The sequence below is a fragment of the Malus domestica genome, chromosome 02, assembly GCF_042453785.1.
Source record: "Malus domestica chromosome 02, GDT2T_hap1".
NCBI classification, from domain to species: Eukaryota; Viridiplantae; Streptophyta; class Magnoliopsida; order Rosales; family Rosaceae; genus Malus; species Malus domestica.
In genome coordinates this window covers 25,392,307-25,412,500 of record NC_091662.1, presented here as the reverse complement: position 1 = coordinate 25,412,500, position 20,194 = coordinate 25,392,307, and the positions used below count along the sequence as shown (strand labels likewise).

Here is a 20,194-nt window from a genome sequence, read left to right as displayed (position 1 = left end):
CACGTAGGGTACTTTTATTTTTTGAGATGAAGATCAGGATAAAATGCACTTACTCCACAATATGACGCTTGCTATTGCCGAACATGCATACAAAGAATATAGGAATTTTTTAAAAGAAAAATTTATACTCGCAGAGAAGGGAAGTAGTGCTTATAACCTCCTCCAAAATTGTAACACTATGTGTGTACACATGTCAACAAATGGATTTTTCACCATTTTCAATTAGTTTAACTTTCACATGGAACAACACATGAATTTTGCTAATGGGAAAATCCCTCATCAAGCAAAATCCCTCCTTTAAAATCAAAACAAGAACTATGATATACAATCTAAATAAAAAGTTATATGAACGGAAAATGTAAAAGCAAGCAAGACTTACCAACAATGTATAAGCGATGTACACCCCACTCATATATGTTCCTACAAGATATATGTACATTGTCACTAGTTTGTAATGCGTTAGAGATGTGAAGATTATCATATATTATGCGTCACATAATAGGTTCCGCCCTATGATCCTATAAACCTCGAAGTTGATTACTATTCATAACTATTACTTTGACAGAAAAATTAGTTCAACCAAATTAGTTATTTTTCCCCTAATTGATGCATTAAAACTAGTTTTGTCAACAAATATTGCATAATTGATTCCATCCCTCATAAAAAAAAATATTCATCCACATTTTGGAAACAAAGAAGAGGCAGAGAGGGAATGAAAATTTGATATAAACATTACACACACATAAAAAAGAGTTCAAATGCATTTGTTTTCATGAGAAAACTCATGTTTAGTATCTAACACTCTATTTATGCACATAAACAACAAACCAAGTCCGCTGTGGAGAAAGCCCCTACTAGTTATTTTGTGAGACATTTTGATTAGTTTTTTGGATGTAACCCTGAGGGGAGGTCCGAGGAGTATTTCTATGTTGGAACTTTGGCATGTTAGATGTTAATGTTATATCTGCTTCTTCGCGTTTTATTCATGCTTCTATTAGGGATGTGGGGCTGAATGTTGAATTTTTTACTACTTTTGTTTACGTTTACCCTTAGAAAACCCTTCAATAGAGTATGTGGTAGGAGTTACTTACCCTCAACCCTGGTCATAAGCCTTGGATGATGGTACGGGATTTTAGCTGTATCATAAACACTCAAGAAAAGTTTGGTGGGGGGGGGGGGGGGAGGGGCAATTGAAATAACAATTGCTATATGACAAATTTTGTGCATTTTTTGAACAAAATTGGTCTTATTTCCTTACATGCATCTAGGGTTCCTTTTACTTGGACTAACAACCATAAAGATGAAAATCTCATTTTTGAGAGACTTGATAAAGTAGTAGCAAACTCCTACTAGCTTGAAGCGTATCCTAACTATTTCCTTCATAACTATCCTATTCTGGGTTCTGACCATAGTCCTATTTTCTTGGATACGGTCGAACCTCATGTTAGTCAGAGAAGGAAGACCTTTAAGTTTGAAGCTATGTGGAATTTACATACAGATTTTAAAATGTTGTGAAGGAGACTTGGAGCTACGATGAGAGATTATCCCTAATGAACTATTTTAGGGGTTGTTTAGGTAAGTTTTCTTTCCTTGTGAGAAATTGGAATCATGTGGTGTTTGGGTCAGTTAAAGAAAGAAAACAGAAGCTCCTCAATGATCTTAGCAAAATCCAACAGGAAATTATGTCATTGAATATCAATGCTAATGTTTATAATACTCTATAGGATAAAATTCAATTAGAAGTGCAAATAAATGATCAACTCTCTTGGGTTCTCAAGGAGGAAGAAGTAATGTGGGCTCAAAAAGCTAAAGCCAACTGGCTTAAAAATGGTAACAAAAATACAAGGTTCTTTCAATTGAGTGCAACGATAAGGAAAAAAGGGAATGAAATCAACAAAATTCTAGATGACAATGGATTTTGGTGGTCTAAAGTAGAGGGGATGGAGCAGGTTTTTGTTAATGAATTTAAAATGAGATTTGCATGAAGGCAAAATCCCTCCATTGACCAAATTAAGTTGATTACCCACATCATTGAACCCTGTATAACAAGTGAACAAAATAGTAAACTAACTGTTATTCCCACGTATAGTGAGATCTGGAATGCTGTTAAAAGTATTGGAATTCATTACATTGTTTTTTAGAAGGATCCTTTGAATGGAATTGAGCTGATTAGAAGAGTGAAGCATAAATTAGTGGGTTGGAAGACTAATTCTCTATCTAAGGCGAGTAGGCTCACTCTTGTTCAAGCGAACCTCTCAGGTATGCCTAATCATATAATGTCTTGTTTCAAGTGCCCTAAGAAGTTAACTAATCAACTAAATAAATACTCCAGACAATTTTTCTGGGGTAATACCCACAAGTGCAATCCAGCAAGTTGGAAGGAAGTCTGTAGACCTAAACAAGCATGTGGCTTAGGTATTAAAAACATTGATCACTTCAATAGAGCTTGCCTTGCTAAGTTGGGATGGAAAGTTTTATTTGATAAGGATAACTGGTGGGCAAATATAGTTAGAAGGAAATACCTTAGGAATGAGAACTTTTTGGATAGTAAAGTAATGCAACATCATTCGGTTGCTTGGAAATGAATACTGGGATCAAGGGATATAATTTCAAAGGGTATGCAATGGGTGGTCGGTGATGGCAAGGACATCTTGTTTTGGACCCACAACTGGGTTTTTCCTCACCCCATTTTTCATCTTATACCAAAAAACCAATTCCATTGTTTTAAGTGGGATATAAAAGTTGTTGAGTTTATAGTTAATGGTCAGTGGGATAGAAACAAGCTTGAGAATGTTATAGATACTAATATTGTTAATAAGATTTGTGACATTCCTCTTCCTATTAATAGTACCTCTGACTCTGCTATTTAGGGTCCTAATCCTAATGGAAAGTTTTAAGTGAAATCCGTGACTTGGGTCCAAGTTGAGAATTTAAATACATCCCCAACACAAATGCTGATTAATAGGATTTGGAAGCAGACTCTGCCTCCTAAGGTTAAATTATTTGCCTGGACTCTTGTCAAAGGAAGGCTACAAACCAGTAAACATCTCAGCAAGTTTTTACCCAATGTAACTAATCAATGCCCAATGTGCCATAATCATGAGGAAGACCAGGACCATCTTTTTCTTCACTGCCAGTACACTGTGCAAGTCTGGACCTGTTTGAATGAACCTTATTTTTGCAATATTGCAAATAATCCTAAGGTAAATGAGTGGCTAAGTACTTTGCCACGTGATGGGAAAATTGAAGTTAGCTGTTTAAGTAAAGCTTTGTCCATTTGTTGGCAAATCTGGAATGATAGAAATGCAAGTATATTAAAAAATGAGAATCCTAAACTGTATTGGTCTGTTATTCGCCCCTTCACAACGGCTAAAGAGTACTTTAAAGAGAATACTAGTCATGAAAAGCACCTTGAGGTTGGTTGTCAAGATAATTTGATTAAGTGGCAGCACCCTCCACCTAATTATGTTAAAATAAACTTTGATGGATCTATTTCTCACTCTTTGGCTACTGGAGGGTTCGTGGTTAGGAATTGGGATAGTAAACCTATCCTTGCTAGTGCGATGAAATTTGGCTCTATGAGCATCAATGTTGCCGAGGCTTTAGCTCTCTGTGAAGCGCTGATTTGGGCAAAGAGAAGGAATTGGAAACATGTCTTGGTGGAAGGCGACTCAAAGCTTGTCTTGGATGCTATTTGTGGAGCTTGTGATGTGCCCTGGAACCTAAAACCTATTATTGAGGACATCAGGTGGTGTGCCAACAACTTTTAGGACATTAGATAGCCACATCTTCAGGGAGACAAACTTCATAGCGGATGCTTTGGCATCTATTGGTCTTAATAGTTCGAATCTTTGTATTTGGGATGCTTGTCTCCCTGTGGATGTTCACTTAGCTTTTCAATTTGACTGTATTAGTGCTGGCTGTGTAAGAGGTTTTTCGCTATAATGTTTTCTTTTTCTATAAAAAAAAAATCACATATTTTAGTATTGCATATAGTAATTGAATATAAGATTTTGGATTTTTCCAGTAAGAAATACAAGATGTGAAGTACAAGCTTTATACAATTATTAATAGCCCAACAATTAAATAAACCAAAAATTGTTTTGTTTTGCCAAAACCACCAAAAATATGCAGACTATATAATGAAGATTTTTGATGCTCCTTGATGAGCTAGCTTATGTAGTTTTCACCACCATTCTTCTTCTCTGGCTCCTCACACCTCAATGCTGTATTTCTTCTCCTTTTATCCCCATATCTCCACACAACACATCTCTCTCTCTCTCTCTCTCCCTCTCCCTCTCTCTCTCTCTAATTTGGTGCACAAACCAAGAACAAAAAGCCTAGTTTCTCTGAGGGTTTGGCTTTTTTGCTCCCCTCCTCTTTCGTCAAAACACACCTGAATTCTCTCCAACCCTTCCTTAAGCTTTGTCTCCTCTCTCTCCCCCATCACTCCCTCATCGATTTGCAGCTTCCTGCAACACAATCTGTTACAGGCGCTTGATTTACTTGCGAAAGCTTGAAGATTTTAGGGTGTCCTGACAAACCCAAATAGCATCAGCTCGCAGGTTTGAAAATAACGAGTAATTTCCTCCTCTGTGTTGCATTTCGGATGCCGGATTCAATTGGGTATTTGAAATCGGTAGACTTTGATTGCTGTATATTGTGAACCTTTAATTCTCTTTGGTATATATACAATTCGTTTCTTTGTCTGGGCATTAGGGTTTTTGAGGTGGAACAGTTTTGGTTTTTGGGTTTGTTGTGTTCCTTTTTACTGGTTCTAGAACTTGGGATTTGAGCTTAAAGGTTACATGTTTATGGGTCTGTGCGTTGTTCTTCAGTGGTAATAAGATTTGGGTATTGTGAAGTTGAATGGTTTTGGACTATCGGTTTCTGGGTCATCTGTATATTGATTAAGATATGAGTCGTAGGGTCCGGCGGAAGGTGGCTAGGAAGGGGAAGGAGAAGGTGGTTTTGCCTAGTTATCCAGAAATTGAAGATGAAGTTTCATATCCAATGCAAAATGGGCTTGTTGATTGGACTGGTTTGCCAGATGATACTGTCATTCAGTTGTTTTCGTGTTTGAATTATCGTGACCGGGCAAGCTTATCATCAACTTGCAAGACATGGAGGGTTCTTGGAATTTCGCCGTGTTTGTGGACCTCTTTGGATCTTCGTGCACACAAATGCAATGATACCATGGCATCTTCACTTGCTTCAAGATGTGTAAATCTTCAGAAGCTTAGGTTTCGCGGGGCAGAATCTGCTGATGCAATATTGCATCTCCGGGCAAAGAATTTAAGTGAAATAAGTGGTGATTACTGTAGAAAAATAACTGATGCTACCCTATCTGTGATCGTGGCTCGGCATGAGTCACTTGAAAGCCTCCAGCTTGGGCCAGATTTCTGTGAAAGGATCAGCAGTGATGCTATAAAAGCAATAGCTCTTTGCTGTCCTAAATTGAAAAAGCTTCGACTTTCCGGAATTAGGGATGTGCAAGCTGATGCTATTAATGCTTTATCTAAGCATTGTCCAAATTTGACTGATATCGGGTTCATAGACTGTCTGAACATTGATGAGATGGCACTGGGAAATGTTTTTTCAGTTTGTTTCCTCTCTGTTGCTGGGACCTCCACCATGAAATGGGGCGTGGTTTCACATCTTTGGCATAAGTTGCCTAACTTGATTGGGTTAGATGTTTCAAGAACTGATATTGGTTCTGCTGCTGTTTCACGGTTGTTATCATCATCACACAGCTTGAAGGTTTTATGTGCCTTAAATTGTCCCGTGCTTGAAGAAGACAGCAACTTTGCTCCTCGTAAATATAAAAATAAAATGTTACTTGCCCTTTTTACAGATATTATGAAAGAAATAGCGTTTTTATTAGTCGACATTATGAAGAAAGGAAAGAACGTGCTTCTGGATTGGAGGAATTCAAAGAAGGATAAAAACTTGAACGACATTATGACTTGGATTGAATGGATTCTCTCTCATTCTCTTTTGCGGATTGCTGAGAGCAATCAACAAGGTTTAGATGTTTTTTGGCTCAAGCAAGGTGCATCTTTGTTGCTCAATTTAATGCAGAGCTCACAAGAGGATGTTCAAGAAAGGGCAGCTACAGGACTTGCAACTTTTGTTGTTATTGATGATGAAAATGCTAGCATAGATTGTGGGAGGGCTGAAGCTGTTATGCGAGATGGGGGCATACGTCTTCTCTTAAACCTAGCAAAATCTTGGCGAGAAGGGCTCCAATCCGAGGCTGCAAAGGTATGTGTGTATATATATATATATACATATATATTTTCTCGTGCTATTATGACTATCTGCCATTTTGACTAATTGTTGTACTATATGGTCTATAGTGTAGGAATTGGTTATTTGGTGATACACAGATTCATGATTATCGTGCATATAGATGTGGAATTAGGCTGACTAGTTCCTTTTCATGTTCATTACTTGAATAGGCTATAGCAAACTTGTCTGTGAATGCCAATGTTGCTAAAGCTGTTGCTGAGGAAGGGGGGATCAATATTCTCGCTGGTTTGGCAAGGTCTATGAACAGGCTGGTTGCTGAAGAGGCGGCTGGAGGACTATGGAATCTTTCTGTTGGAGAAGAGCACAAGGTCTGATAGTCTACTATCTATTGTCTTATCACCTACATATGCCCTAAAATTTCACTTGTAATTAATAAGGTTTTTCTGGTCAGGGTGCCATTGCTGAGGCCGGTGGAGTGAAAGCCCTAGTTGATCTTATTTTTAAATGGTCATCTGGTGGTGATGGAGTTCTGGTACATTACCTTTTTTCATGTATTTTTCTCTTTACGTATGATGCTTATGTGTTATGCAATACACTTGGGGTTGCTGTGGCATGGTGGTTTAAGTTGTGCCTTGCTTTCCACGTCTCATTTCAGGAACGGGCGGCTGGTGCACTAGCAAATTTGGCTGCTGATGACAAGTGTAGCACAGAGGTTGCATTGGCAGGTGGTGTGCATGCTTTAGTGATGCTTGCTCGTAACTGCAAGTTTGAGGGGGTGCAAGAGCAGGTAATAAAACTTTTTGTTGCTATTGTTAAGCTCTACCTGACAACTGAACAAAAACACACTTCAAGTGTACAACTTTTCCTATGGCTACAGATGGTTGAAACTTTAGAAAAAGCTTAGTTCCAAGAAATCTTAAAAGCTGGTTTTGATGTTTGTGGTTTTGATCTTGACACCCACCACATCAAGATTCAGCTTGTGGTGATTGGTGTGTCCTTTCTTTATAGAAAATTTCACACTGTTTGTGATGGTTCTGCAAATCCTGCCTAGGTCTTAGGTTCATATGGTGTACCACTGTATCTAAGTGCCAATTTATGGCACACAGTGTAGCATTAAATTGTTGAGAAGTTTTCCTTATTCTATATTGTATCTGGTTCTTCTAGTGGCTTTTCTAGTGGGTCAGTTGTGCATCTTTCATTGGTTCTCTGATTCTCTCTCTCTCTCTTATATGCACTTGTATGTGTTCATTGTGTATTTCTTTTTTGCAAATTATTTAATGTACTTCTTATACCAGGCTGCCCGTGCCTTGGCAAATTTGGCTGCTCATGGAGACAGTAATAGTAACAATGCAGCAGTTGGACAAGAGGCAGGTGCTCTTGATGCTCTTGTTCAGCTTACACAATCTCCTCATGAAGGTGTCAGGTAGTTTACTCTGGATCCTCTCTTTGCATTATTCTTTAAGCAATTCTTGAGTCTTGATTAAAAGTTTTCTATCAGTCTGATATTATTTTGTCATCTACATATATTTTCTTTCAAGCAAACTTTTTATTCTTTAAATAATTTTTATTTTATATGTGCATCAAAGGAACAAGATACTTCCACCGCCTCTTTCCCCTTCACCAATCACCACAATAAAAATGAAACAGAATCTCGCTTATGGAATTAAAAGTGATAAGAAATTTTCAGTTGTTTAGGAATGTTCATTGATGGGTGTGGTTCTTAAGCTTTAAGCTTGTTGAGAGTATATCTCACTTCAGGAATGCAAAGCATTGCATTACTTTATGCAATGTGAAGGGCCGTTTCACTCATGACCATTCGTTTTGAGTTGGATGCCGTAACTTTTGCATGGTATCAGAGTGGGGGAACCCAATATAAGTTATCTACACTGTTGGTGCCACACTGAGGGTGCACGTTGAGATTATAACCCACATCTGGAAGCCTTGTGTTTCAATATAAATGTATTGGCCCTCGTCAACTCATGACCGTTTGGGTTAGATGCTCTAATTCTGTCCAGACTAATTAAAATATTGCTGTCTTAAAGCTGAGGTAATTGCATAAAAGACTTATTGGAATTCTAGTTCACTCATTAGTTGTTGGTTATCATTGTTTCTTCTCAAAAAAAAAAAAAACAAAAAAAAAAGAAAAGAAAAAAGTTGTTGATTATCAACTTCTGTCTATACAACCAATGTAAAACTATACCTTATTTTACTTTGAACAGGCAAGAGGCGGCTGGTGCATTGTGGAATCTATCATTTGATGACAGAAATCGAGAAGCAATTGCTGCAGCCGGCGGCGTTGAGGCCTTGGTATGATATTTACCTTGAATAATCACAACCCTATGATGTCAACAGAATCCATGTTAGCTTCTCATTCAAATCCCTAAAATAAAGAAAGTGTTTTTGTATAAGTATTGCTTGGAGTTGGACATTTTATTTACTATTTATTACCCTGTAATAATTGCTACACTATTATGAAAAAAGTTTTTATCAAATGCTATATCACATTTTAGGGTGACCAAAACTTGCTACTTGTCTGGATCTACAAAAAAATCAAAGCAAATTAATAGAAACAGATGGTTTCGAAGCTTCCTTTTATGAGAACCATTTCATATCTTCATCAAGATTTTTGGTCATGATTTTAATGGCATTTCGATATCGGACTCACACATATTGAAGTTGAGGAACGGAAAAAACCTTCTAACATAAATATTTTTTTTTGTACTGTTAGTTTTAGTTTTTTTTTTTTTTTTTTTTTAATTTTCTTTGTTACAATTTGAATTCGAAAGTATAATATGGGTCCTTTTGCTTCTGCCTGTTTTGTGAAGAAAAAAATAATGTGGATGTTGTGTTGAGTATGGAAATTTTTATTGTTTAAAAGTATTAGAACATTCTTACAGTTTATCATTTGAGCTGTAATAGTGATACTTTAACATTGTTGTTCTTTTTAAGCTTTAGTGTTCCCACTTGCTAAAATAGATTTTATAATTGTACGCGATAAAGTTGCACTGTATGTTTAACCTACCTCATTGGGTATGTAGGTTGCTCTCGCACAAGGCTGCTCAAATGCCTCCCCAGGTCTTCAAGAAAGGGCTGCTGGTGCTCTTTGGGGATTGTCGGTATCAGAAGCCAATAGGTATATGCTTGCTCTTGATGACACACCAAAATTAAGCTAGTTCAAACTAATATGAGTCAAATAGTTTGGACTGATGATGTATGTCTTGTTGGAGATATCGTTCATTCTTTGTTTTAGTTTATGGAAGTAAACCTTATGGAATACCTGGTCGCAGTCAGGTTTCTTATTGATTTGACTAGATAATGACGATAAGTTAAAATTCTGATGCAAAACAAGTTATGCTTATCATAAAAGAAAAAGGAAGGAAATAAAAGAAGAAAAAGATGCATGGGTGGTTTGAGATTCTTATCTGTTTATATATGATAGAATTTTTACGAGTTTGAATATCATATAAACTACAGATTTTATGTAGTAAAGACTAAGATTCAGCAAGTTCCTGTTCTATCAATGTAATTTTAATAATTTTTTTATGTGGTTACAATTGTAGCCAGACACTGGGTGATCAATTAGAAGTCATTTCTGGAGAATATATATTAGTTGTACAATGACATATTGGCATCTATCGTAATTTCCTGCTCTGCCAAATCTTAAATATGTTTAATTAACTGATAACCTATTATAGACAAAGCTATATTTTATATTTCATGGGCATGCAATTACTTTGTTTCATGTTTTGTTCTTTTTTCCCCTTTCATTTCATAAACCTTCACGTTTGCATTTTCCAGCTTAATTGTGTTGCATGGCATTGCATTTTCCCCTTTTCATTTCTTAAAGATTCAAAGACATTCCATGACTTGTTTGCGGAAATTCCTGTTAAGTCACGGCTCTGGTATGGACATTGTGCTATATAGTGCGATTCTTATATTTAAGGTGTCTGAGTTTGTGAGTGTAATACTGGGTCATAAAATAGGATTGGGTTAGGTTTAGAAAGTTTTACATGTTTTTCGCTGTTCTTTTATTTCTAACCATAGGGTAACTTTGTTATTAGATATTTGATATTTCTGTTCATTTTGTGTGCAACTTCTAATAAAAAGGACTTTCCACCTTAACTTCTTAAGACGTTTTAACAATGGAATTTCTCCTTATTTCCTTGGTTGATAAGATTGAACTGTAATTTACATGAAAATCACAAGGAAGTAGCAAATCTGTGGGCAAAATATTGAAGTCTTCCTGTTCTCAGAAGCAGATTCCAGCTAAAGTACTTAATTGTTGTGATTTACGGCGCAAAATTACGATGATGAAGAAATTAGGTTTGTGTTACCTATTTCTTTTTGGTGTCCTATTTGGGTTTGGATTCGACTTCTTGGTTGGATTCCTTGCTTGCTGGAGAGATTTGTTAATTACCTGTTTGATTAGGATTTGGATTTACTTCCAATTAGGATTAGGATTCTCATTGTAATCTAAGTCCTATGCACTATAAATAGAACCTTAGGGTAAGTTTATTTAGTGTGCCTCATCATGGTTTAGAGAGCTTTTCTCTATTTTGGTTTTGGGTGGAGGTCACCGTTTGGAGTCATGAGTGTGTGGCAAATTCATGGCTCATTCGTTTGGAAAATTTGGTGAGAGTCAATTTGTGAGTTTGAGGGTTAGAGAGCAATTTGGGAGACACCACTCCATTTGTGAGAGTTAAAAACTCTTACGTAATCTCGGTTTGTTTAGTGAAATTTCTCGCTGTGCTTTGCCCGTGGATGTAGGCTTTACGCCGAACCACATAGATCTCGTGTTTTTTTGAAATTGTTTGTTTTTAGCTTTCGCCTACGATGTTGATATTTGGTACTTTTGTTAGAATTCGCTTCCGCTTGCGCATAAAGGTACAAAACTTTTCAACCTAAAGTTATAAAATTATATAGTCAATGCCTACAATTATTTTACTTGTTTGTCATGGTTTTTGTGGAATAAGTTTTGGTAACTATTATTGGCACTCCAAAAATCTAATTGTGCACTCCAAACTTTCTGCATTTAGAAAGAAAATACTCTTATGAAAAGTGCACAATTAGATTTTTGGAGTGCCAATAACAATTCCCTAATTTTTACGCTGGAATGTTAGTCCAATAATCTCTACGATTATTTAGGATGCAACTTCCAAAATTAATCAATTCTGTGCTTTTAAAGAATATCAATCAGTTTATGCATATTATGAACCGATCAAATGACTGGTGATCTGCAAGATTTCCTTTTTCTCCGGTCGCATTGTTATTTCTTGAAATCTATCATACTCTTCTATCTAGAATACTCCCATGTTCTTTGAATGAGTATTGAGATGATTTTTTGTTTCATGCTGTCGTTATTGATTTTATCACCTTTTGTTGGTTGTTAGCATTGCCATTGGACGGGAAGGAGGTGTTGTGCCTTTGATTGCGTTGGCACGCTCTGAAGCTGCAGTAAGTATTCCTTTATTATTCAATTATTATTCAAAATGTTCCATGTTCCATGGTCAGTAAGAGAAAATCAAGCACTATTATTTAAATAAATTTGGTATTAGCTGTCATACACATAGATTGTTTCAGAAATTGGTTTAATACTATTACAATGTTGCGGATCACTGCATTGACCTAGGCACTGGAATTCTGTAATCAATTTTTGGGCATAATTGTTGTCTAAAAAGAAAAATAGGAGTGAAATCTGATACAGCCATGATTCATTTTGAAGTTAAGTCTGAAATGATTAGTGTTTGAGTATTTTCGTGTATCCCTGTTTTTCAGTAAATAATAGCTGACAATCTGTATGGTAATGTTAACAAATAATTGTGGAATTGAAGATAAGACCTCTACATCCCATATTAGCTGTTTGGTTTTGGTTTATGTTTGATGATGAACAATGTATTAAAAGCGTGAGGCGTGGGCGAGGCGTCCGAGGCGAAGCCCGGCCTAGGCGTGAGGCGAAGCCTTACGGGATTAATTTTTTTTTTATATATATATGTTTTATATATAATACTATAATTGTATAAAAAAAATACTATGTGAAATAAACATCCATTCTCAATTATTCATTCAAATCCATAGTCATTCAAAAGATAATATCATCTAAATTCATCATTTAAAGGTAATATCACCCAAATTCATCATTCAAAAGGTAATACAAACAAAGAAAACAATCATTCATCCAAATCCTCTTCATATAAATCAAAATACAAACAGAGATACTTTTCTGTCTATTAACCCCTCTACACTTTCTGACCTACTAGCACCTTCCACTATTATCCCCTTATCTACACCTTCTGTTTTCTATCTAATACCAACTGTTCAAACATTTCTACAAACAAGGCAGCACGCAGAGGCAGAGCTCTTCCCCAGAAAACCTTCCCCAGAAAACTAAATCCCTAACTTTTTCAGAATTTCAGAAACCCTAACCTTTGGGATATTGCTGACGGTGCTGGGGTGATGGTGGTGGGGTGATGGCGGCGTGGCGACGGTGCTGCTCCAAGCGGCGGCTGTGTTCGCTGTTCTGGGCTTCTGGCGCGCGGGAGAAGAAGCAAGAAGGCAAAGAAGGCAGAGGCAGACAAAGGCGATCGAAGGTATGGTATGAAGAGGATGTTTAAAACTGAAAATCCTTACCCATACGGCGTCGTTTTGTGTTTGGATGGTTTTAAAAAAAAATAAAAAAAAATAAAAATTCAGGGGCAGACAAGGCGACACCTTGAGGCGAGCCTCCGGCGAAGCATTTCGCCTACTCCAGCAAAACAGAGGCGTTTGCCTCACCGCCCAGCGTCAAGGGAGCCCTAGGCGAGTTCTTTAAAACATTGATGTTGAACAAGGGGGTCCAAAGAATATAGCGGTGAGGATTGGAGATCAAGAAGTACCAAAGAGTGTTCTCATAACCATAGAATACAAGTTGGATGGGTGAAATGGAAGAGTGCATCCGATGTGTTGTGTGATCATTGTATGCCACTAAAGCTCAAGGGAAAAATTTATAGGATGTCAATAAGGCTAGCAATGCTTTATGACACGGAATTTTGGGTGGTCAAGTATCACCACGTGCAAAAAATTAGTGGATATGAGAAGGCTTTGTTGGATGTGTGGGCACACGAGAAAGGGAATGATTAAGAACGAGGATATCCGAGGTAAAGTAAGAGTGGCCGCAATTGAAGATAAGATGAGAGAAATCAGTTAAGGTGGTTAGGACATGCGAACAGAAGACCTAGAAAATGCGATTATGAGATAGAGGTTTAGGGCAAAAGGGTAGAGGAAGACCTAGGAAGAATAGTAAAGAGACTTTTTAAGAAAAGATATGGAGCACTTGAAGTAGTGGCGTTCTAAGATTCATACATCCGACCCCACTTAGTGGGATAAAGCTTTGTTGTTGTTTTTGTTGAACAACAGCATGGTTTCTCATTCTAAGAAACTTTTTGTAATTAAAAGTCCAAAAACTGTCATCCAATATTTGAACTTGTATGTCAATACCTGTAACATCTTTTTAAGTGCATAGTTTCTCATGGCCTTGCATATAAATTCACTCATGTTCTAATTGGATACTCTTTAGGTCATTCAACCTTTTTTATAGTCTTTCATGGGTATGCATCAGTGAGTACAGTGCATTTACTTACAAATATCTGCTCATATCCCAACAATATCCTTTTGTTCAGTTTTCTTCGCTCATATAATTGGTACAAGATTTGATTTGATTTTTTCAACTTTCAGGATGTCCATGAAACAGCTGCTGGTGCTCTGTGGAATCTTGCTTTTAACCCTGGCAATGCTCTCCGCATTGTGGAGGAAGGAGGTGTCCCTGCACTTGTTCATCTTTGTTCTTCATCAGTGTCAAAAATGGCTCGCTTCATGGCTGCATTGGCATTGGCATACATGTTTGATGGCAGGTACTTGTAGGCCTAACTGTTTTCTGTGTGGGTAATACTCATTCTGTTGTTTCAAAATGCTGTCAAATGCATGGGATATTCCGTTCTGTATGTGATGTGGTTTAATGCCCTTGTGAGTCTGATGGTTTATGCTTCTATGTGCCCTCATTTTCAACCCACTGCGTCCCGGGTTAAAACCCTCATTTCTCCCTTTAGTCTTTGAATAGTACTATTGCTTGTAATAAGAAGCTATATATATATGTTAAGTTTGTTAATAACTTAATGCTCCGCAGAATGGATGAGTATGCGTTGATAGGGACTTCATCGGAAAGCATCTCAAAGAGTGTGAGCTTAGATGGCGCTAGAAGGATGGCTCTGAAGCACATTGAGACCTTTGTCCACACTTTTTCTGATCCACAAACGTTTGCTGCTGCTTCAGTATCAGCAGCCCCTGCAGCGTTGGCACAAGTAACAGAAGGTGCTCGTATTCAAGAAGCAGGACATCTGAGATGCAGGTTCTCTCTCTCTCTCTCTCTCTCTCTCTCTCTCTCTCTCTGCAATTGATTTGAGTTGTGTGAAGCCAATGCTATCATGGTTAGCTAACTACTAAATGGAATGTACAGCATTTCGTCTCTTATGAAAATCTTTTTCTCCAGCCAACTGTAATTCATGTCATATCTTCTGCTAGTACTTGGGATCATTCCTTAATTCAACTAAAGTAATAATCTGAATTAACAATTGTTGTCTACGGGGCTGAAATTTTAAATTTGATTTTTTTCATCTGAACATTTCACTTTTCCTTGTACTATCAGTGGGGCTGAAATTGGAAGATTTGTTTCCATGCTACGGAATACATCATCTGTTCTCAAGGCATGTGCTGCATTTGCTCTTCTTCAGGTAAATGTGCATATTAGACTCCCCCTGCGGGAAACACTTTTCCTTTGGTTCAGTGCCAACTTTAATATCCATTATTTATTCATCGGGAACAATCCTTATATAGTTATTCTTTCAACTGCAGTTTACCATTCCTGGTGGCCGCCATGCTATGCACCATGCCAGTCTTATGCAGAGTGGAGGAGCAGCACGCCTGCTGCGGGCTGCAGCAGCTGCAGCGACTGCCCCTCTTGAAGCCAAAATCTTTGCTAGGATTGTGCTTCGGAATCTTGAGCATCACCAAATAGAACCATCACTTTAATTTATCTGTGATCCATCGGCAGAAACATCTCTTTTTAGAATCGTTGATGGAGGCTGATTTCATGCTCGGTTACAAGCTTCGATGGACAACAGTACATTGCACCGCAAGGACGCACAATCTGTAATCTTCCTTGTAACAAATGGGTTTGATCTTCATTTTTTTCTTCTTCCCATTTCTTAGGCATAAAAGATGGTTAATTTAGGTTCAAGTAGCTTACCCCCTTTGTACCAAATCATTTGAGGAAAAAAAAAAGGTGGTGGTTTAGATTGGGGGGGGGGGGGGGGGGGGGGAGGAGGGAATTTAAGAACTTGTACCTTGACCATTTTCAATTTTTGTTCGTATTCTTTGTGATGATGGTTTCTCTATAGTGATATATATCAAAGCTGTTTGAGACTCGTCGAGGCAACGTTGATGAAATATTTCACTAGTTGAGTTTATGTTCTATTGTTTGTATAGGAAGTGATTTCTGCACATCTTTTCCCACTTCACACCCTTGCTTATGATTGGCAAGGGACAAAAATGAACACGGTGAGCGGAAATTATTTCTCTTTTTGAATATAAACTACCATCACTATTTTAATTCTTGAGTATGTGTGACAATCCGTTCCTAATTTTACGTTCTTATTTATTTTAATCGAGGGAATTTGACACACCCTGATCCTAGAATCAAGACGTGCTGGTCGTCACGTGAGTGTGACGTAACCAAAAGTGCGATGCGGAAGCAAATGATATGAGAAATACGAAGGAATAAAAATCAACTACTAGCAGTAATATCCAACTAGCATGCTAGAGTGAGTTAAAGTGTGCAGTACACAATTTTAGAGCATAAATACTAGGTGCAGTCAAGTAGAACTATAATTAAATTACAACACCCGCAGGTGAGTCCTACATGCAGGAAGTCTATCAGAACGTCGAAGAAAACCTCGTGAGCCATCAACTGCTAACTAGAACCTGGAGGGGCGCAAAACAAAATTGAGTGGGTCAGTAAAACCAAAGTTTTCCAAACATTTCATTTAAAACATTTCTAACCCTTCACTGTAAAACCTGTATACTTTCCCAGAAAATAACATAATAGTATATAAATCCTCATATATCTCAAATCATCAATCTATCACAAATCTAGAAATATGCCATGCCATAAATGTCAAAAATAGAACATGGATGCATCAAAATAAATAGGTGACATAATGAATCAACCGGAGACCCTGTAGTTGGTCCTGTACAGTTAATTCCATAGCTCAATATCCAACCCAGCCGGAGTCACCACGGTGACATGTACGACACTACTCTGCACATAAATCGGAACTACCTAAAGTAGTCTGTACGATAAGAAAGGTGTAAGAGAATACGCTCTAGTGCTTCTCTCATCAATCATCTGCGCGCATAGTCTAAGGTCACCTACTAGTCGGAACCACCTTTAGTGATCTGTACGACTAGCATGTCGGAACCCTCTCATGGTCTGTACGAAATGCACTTACTTGGATCCAAGGTGAGCGTGCGGTGCGGTGAATAATATAAGTACTAACACCAAGGGTGTAGGTTATGAGCTCTCAACACAATTCACATCATCAATGATTCACATGAATAACATAAAACTCACCTGATACTCACCTGTGCTTCCACAGCACCAATTCACACACATATATATATATATATATATATATATATATATATATATATATATATATATAGGAATTGCTTAAGGGGAGGGATCCCCATTTTTTAAAAAAAATGGGGACACGCTCCCCACCGTTGGATTTGACTTAAATGAAATCCTGTGGTTGAGATTCTATGGCCTGTGTTTTAATCTCAACCACACAATTTCATTAAAGTCAATCTAACGGTGGGGAGCGTGTCCCCATTTTTTTTGAAAAAATGGGGATCCCTCCCCTTAAGCTCCCTGTATATATATATATATATATATATGCATCAATATCAACTCATACAATTCACAATATGCATGCATGGCATTTAAGACATACTTTCATATAAATTCAATTTCTGGGAAAATCAATAGTATATAGGTATATACGGAAAACAAAACTGCCCACTCACTGGTAAGTCAATGGGTCGTAACCCCCGTGACGTCCTTGGATGCGCTCGTCCTCGGGATAGGTGTCACCTATATGCGAAACAACTATAAAAACGTTAATTTAAGCACATAACCGACAATTGGTAATAACTTCTCATACGGTGCTCAAATTGGGTATATGAATATACCACATCGACCTACTCGACGTCACAAACGTCGAGAAATTTTTAGAAATTTTTTTTGAAGTTGCACGCGCCCCCCACGCACATCTCCTACCTCGGGCTCGCCGGACTGGTTTTTCTGGTGGCTGGAAAACTGGAGATTTTTTTATCTCCTTGTTCTCCGTCATTTCTCAACCATTTTCTTCGAATTTTATATCAAAATGAAGCCCTAAGCATGTAGTTTCACGTTACACTACTTTAAGGCTCTAAAAACTACAAAATCTCACCGGAGAAATTCCAAGAAAACCGGCCAATTTCGAACCCAATGGTCCCAACGTCCAAAACCTTCAAACGAAGCACTCCGAGCTTCCTTGGGACCTCACTAAGCTCACTACAAGCTTAGAATTCCCTAAAAATTAACATATCACGATTGCATAAACAGTGACATAAAACTGGGGTTCGGGTTTCACGTGATTTCGAAGGTTTCACGTTCTAAAACTAGTACCAAACGACTCAGGAGGTCGAAAGGATGAAGAACCATACCTTTTTGGCGTTGATCAGTGAAAGTTCAAGGGTATTTGGTCTCGTCCGTACAATTTCGAGAGGGAGAGGGTGACTGAGACGGAGAAGAGAGAGAGAGAGAGAGAGAGAGAGAGAGAGAGAGCACGGGAATGGGAAAGGGAAAGATATCCCGTGCGTAAGTGTTGTGTGGTCCACCCAAAAACAAACCACAACATCATTCCCTAACCACACAAATTACAACCCAACATTTTAATCTAACTTAATTTATTTTCCAAAAGCTTAGGAATGAATGAATTTAGTCCAATAATATGTCACACACACACATACCTTAATACCCGTCAAGGGTAATTCCGTCATTTCACGTCCCCGATATATAGAATCTCGGGACGGGCTGTGACAAAATTGATGAAAATGCCCTTAGAGACACAAACTTTGACATTCGTGGAGTATCGTCTAGAGAAACGTAAAACTTATTCCTTTAGTGCATATGTGTAGTACTCATTGGTACAAACATATAGGCGAAAACCGTTTGCGAGTCCGGATTATAACGGTATAGTTACGGATATTTGAAGTGGTGTTACTAAACTAAAGTTATTAAATAAATTGAACTCCCACTAAGTGGGAAGGGGGACCAATCAGGAATCAATAAGAGGGAGGGAACTTCCCTTTCATGTTGACCTGTGAAACCTCAACAAAACCTGGTTTAATTCCGGTTTCCTCCTGCCATTTTTCCATTGAACAACCACCATCTACTACCTACAATCTCTTCCACTACCTCCCCTCTACCTTTCTCACCCAAGATTGAAGGGTTTTAAGTCCAAAACTGTGTAAAAATCGTGCGGGTGACCCGTGGAGTTTGGACGGCGATTCCTCTTTTCCGGTGAGTTTCACCACCCATTACCACCCTTAATCAACTCCCCTTGGACCTAGGAATAAGACCCAATTAGTTGGAGGGACGTTGGAACGCGAGAAAGGAGAATCAAAGAACACCCATTCTAGGGTTTTCGGTGGATTGAGTGAAATTGGAGCTCTTCACGGCCAAATTGGCCTTAGTCACAGGTATAAAAGTCATTCCACTCAATGAGATCTTCATTTTGTGAAGTTTGAGAATTTTTAGAAATAGTTGATTTTTCCGGCGAGTCGGGGCGGTCGACCGCCACCCGCGGCGGTGCATGGCTGGAGGGCCGTCGATACTATTTTTAGCCTAAATTAGATGTATTGAATTCAGTTTTGATGTTAGTATGACATTGGTTGATCGTTTGAACCTAAATTCTTTATGATATGTTACTTAGTAAAAATGTGAATCAACGATCCGACCGTTGGATCGTCACCAAACTTTAATACATTATAGTACATAATGTTTAAGGACCATAGAAACTTATAGATCGGGAATCCAATGTACATATCTTCCCGAATTGAATTTGTAAGTTCATGAAATAACAGGTTAACCGCCACTTAGTTTTGGCAATTGGCGGAGATCCGACCATTGGATCGTAATGGGACTTTAGGATGTTGTTCTAGAGGTACAATGTGGATCTTTGGAAGCAACAGATAAAAAATCCGTGATGCAAATCTTCCAAATTGAATTACGTAGGGATTTGTTTTATGTAAATCGTGTATTTTATCGGTACGAACTCTGAGATATGATTTGATAATTGGTCATAGGCGATGATGGTTTGTGATGTCTCGATATGCATGCTAGGGAGTCGTAGGTTGCCTATGAGTTGTATATGTCATATGAGATGCATTTATAGCTCATAAACCTGCACCCTAGTGTTAGTGCTCCCTCCCGTGGCCAGGGCACATTCCTTCACGTGATGTTCACCTCCTGTATCTTACGCTTGTTGGAAGTATGCCCACAAAGCCACTCATTTGATGTAATAGCTTTTGGAATACTTATTGTATTAAACTATTACATGTTTAATAAAGGGAAAAGCTTATTGTTAATCACTATTTATTGTATCATGTGTTTAAGCAATAAGGGAATCCAAGGAATGTATTTGATCTAAGAGATAAGTGATTTAAGTTAGTTAGATTAACGAGATCTTTCTCTTATGTTCATTCCTAAAATGTTCCTAGCCATAGGATTGCCAATTGGCCATTGACAATCCGTTAAGGTTAGTATGTGTTATGTCAACTCAAGTGTGAGTATGACTAGTCTCAAGTC

The 20,194-nt window shown here is 37.9% G+C and overlaps 1 protein-coding gene across 1 annotated transcript; it reads left to right on the top strand.

Moving 5' to 3' along the window:
• The first annotated feature begins 4,167 nt into the window (after positions 1–4,167).
• Positions 4,168–15,749, top strand: LOC103424710 (protein ARABIDILLO 1-like). The gene is made up of 12 exons (XM_008362809.4): positions 4,168–6,264; positions 6,462–6,620; positions 6,704–6,784; positions 6,908–7,039; positions 7,548–7,675; positions 8,472–8,559; positions 9,291–9,385; positions 11,643–11,706; positions 13,963–14,138; positions 14,411–14,632; positions 14,930–15,014; positions 15,136–15,749. The coding sequence occupies exons 1-12, from the start codon at positions 4,918–4,920 to the stop codon at positions 15,310–15,312; spliced, it is 2,754 nt and encodes a 917-aa protein (XP_008361031.2). The 5' UTR covers positions 4,168–4,917; the 3' UTR covers positions 15,313–15,749.
• The last annotated feature ends 4,445 nt before the right edge of the window (positions 15,750–20,194 follow it).

Excerpts from the sequence above, each read along its gene's own strand:
- LOC103424710 (XM_008362809.4), top strand. The coding sequence starts at position 4,918 with ATGAGTCGTAGGGTCCGGCGGAAGGTGGCTAGGAAGGGGAAGGAGAAG. Across the intron at positions 6,621-6,703 it reads CTGTTGGAGAAGAGCACAAG|GGTGCCATTGCTGAGGCCGG; the intron begins GTCTGATAGTCT and ends TTTTCTGGTCAG. Across the intron at positions 7,040-7,547 it reads TTGAGGGGGTGCAAGAGCAG|GCTGCCCGTGCCTTGGCAAA; the intron begins GTAATAAAACTT and ends TTCTTATACCAG.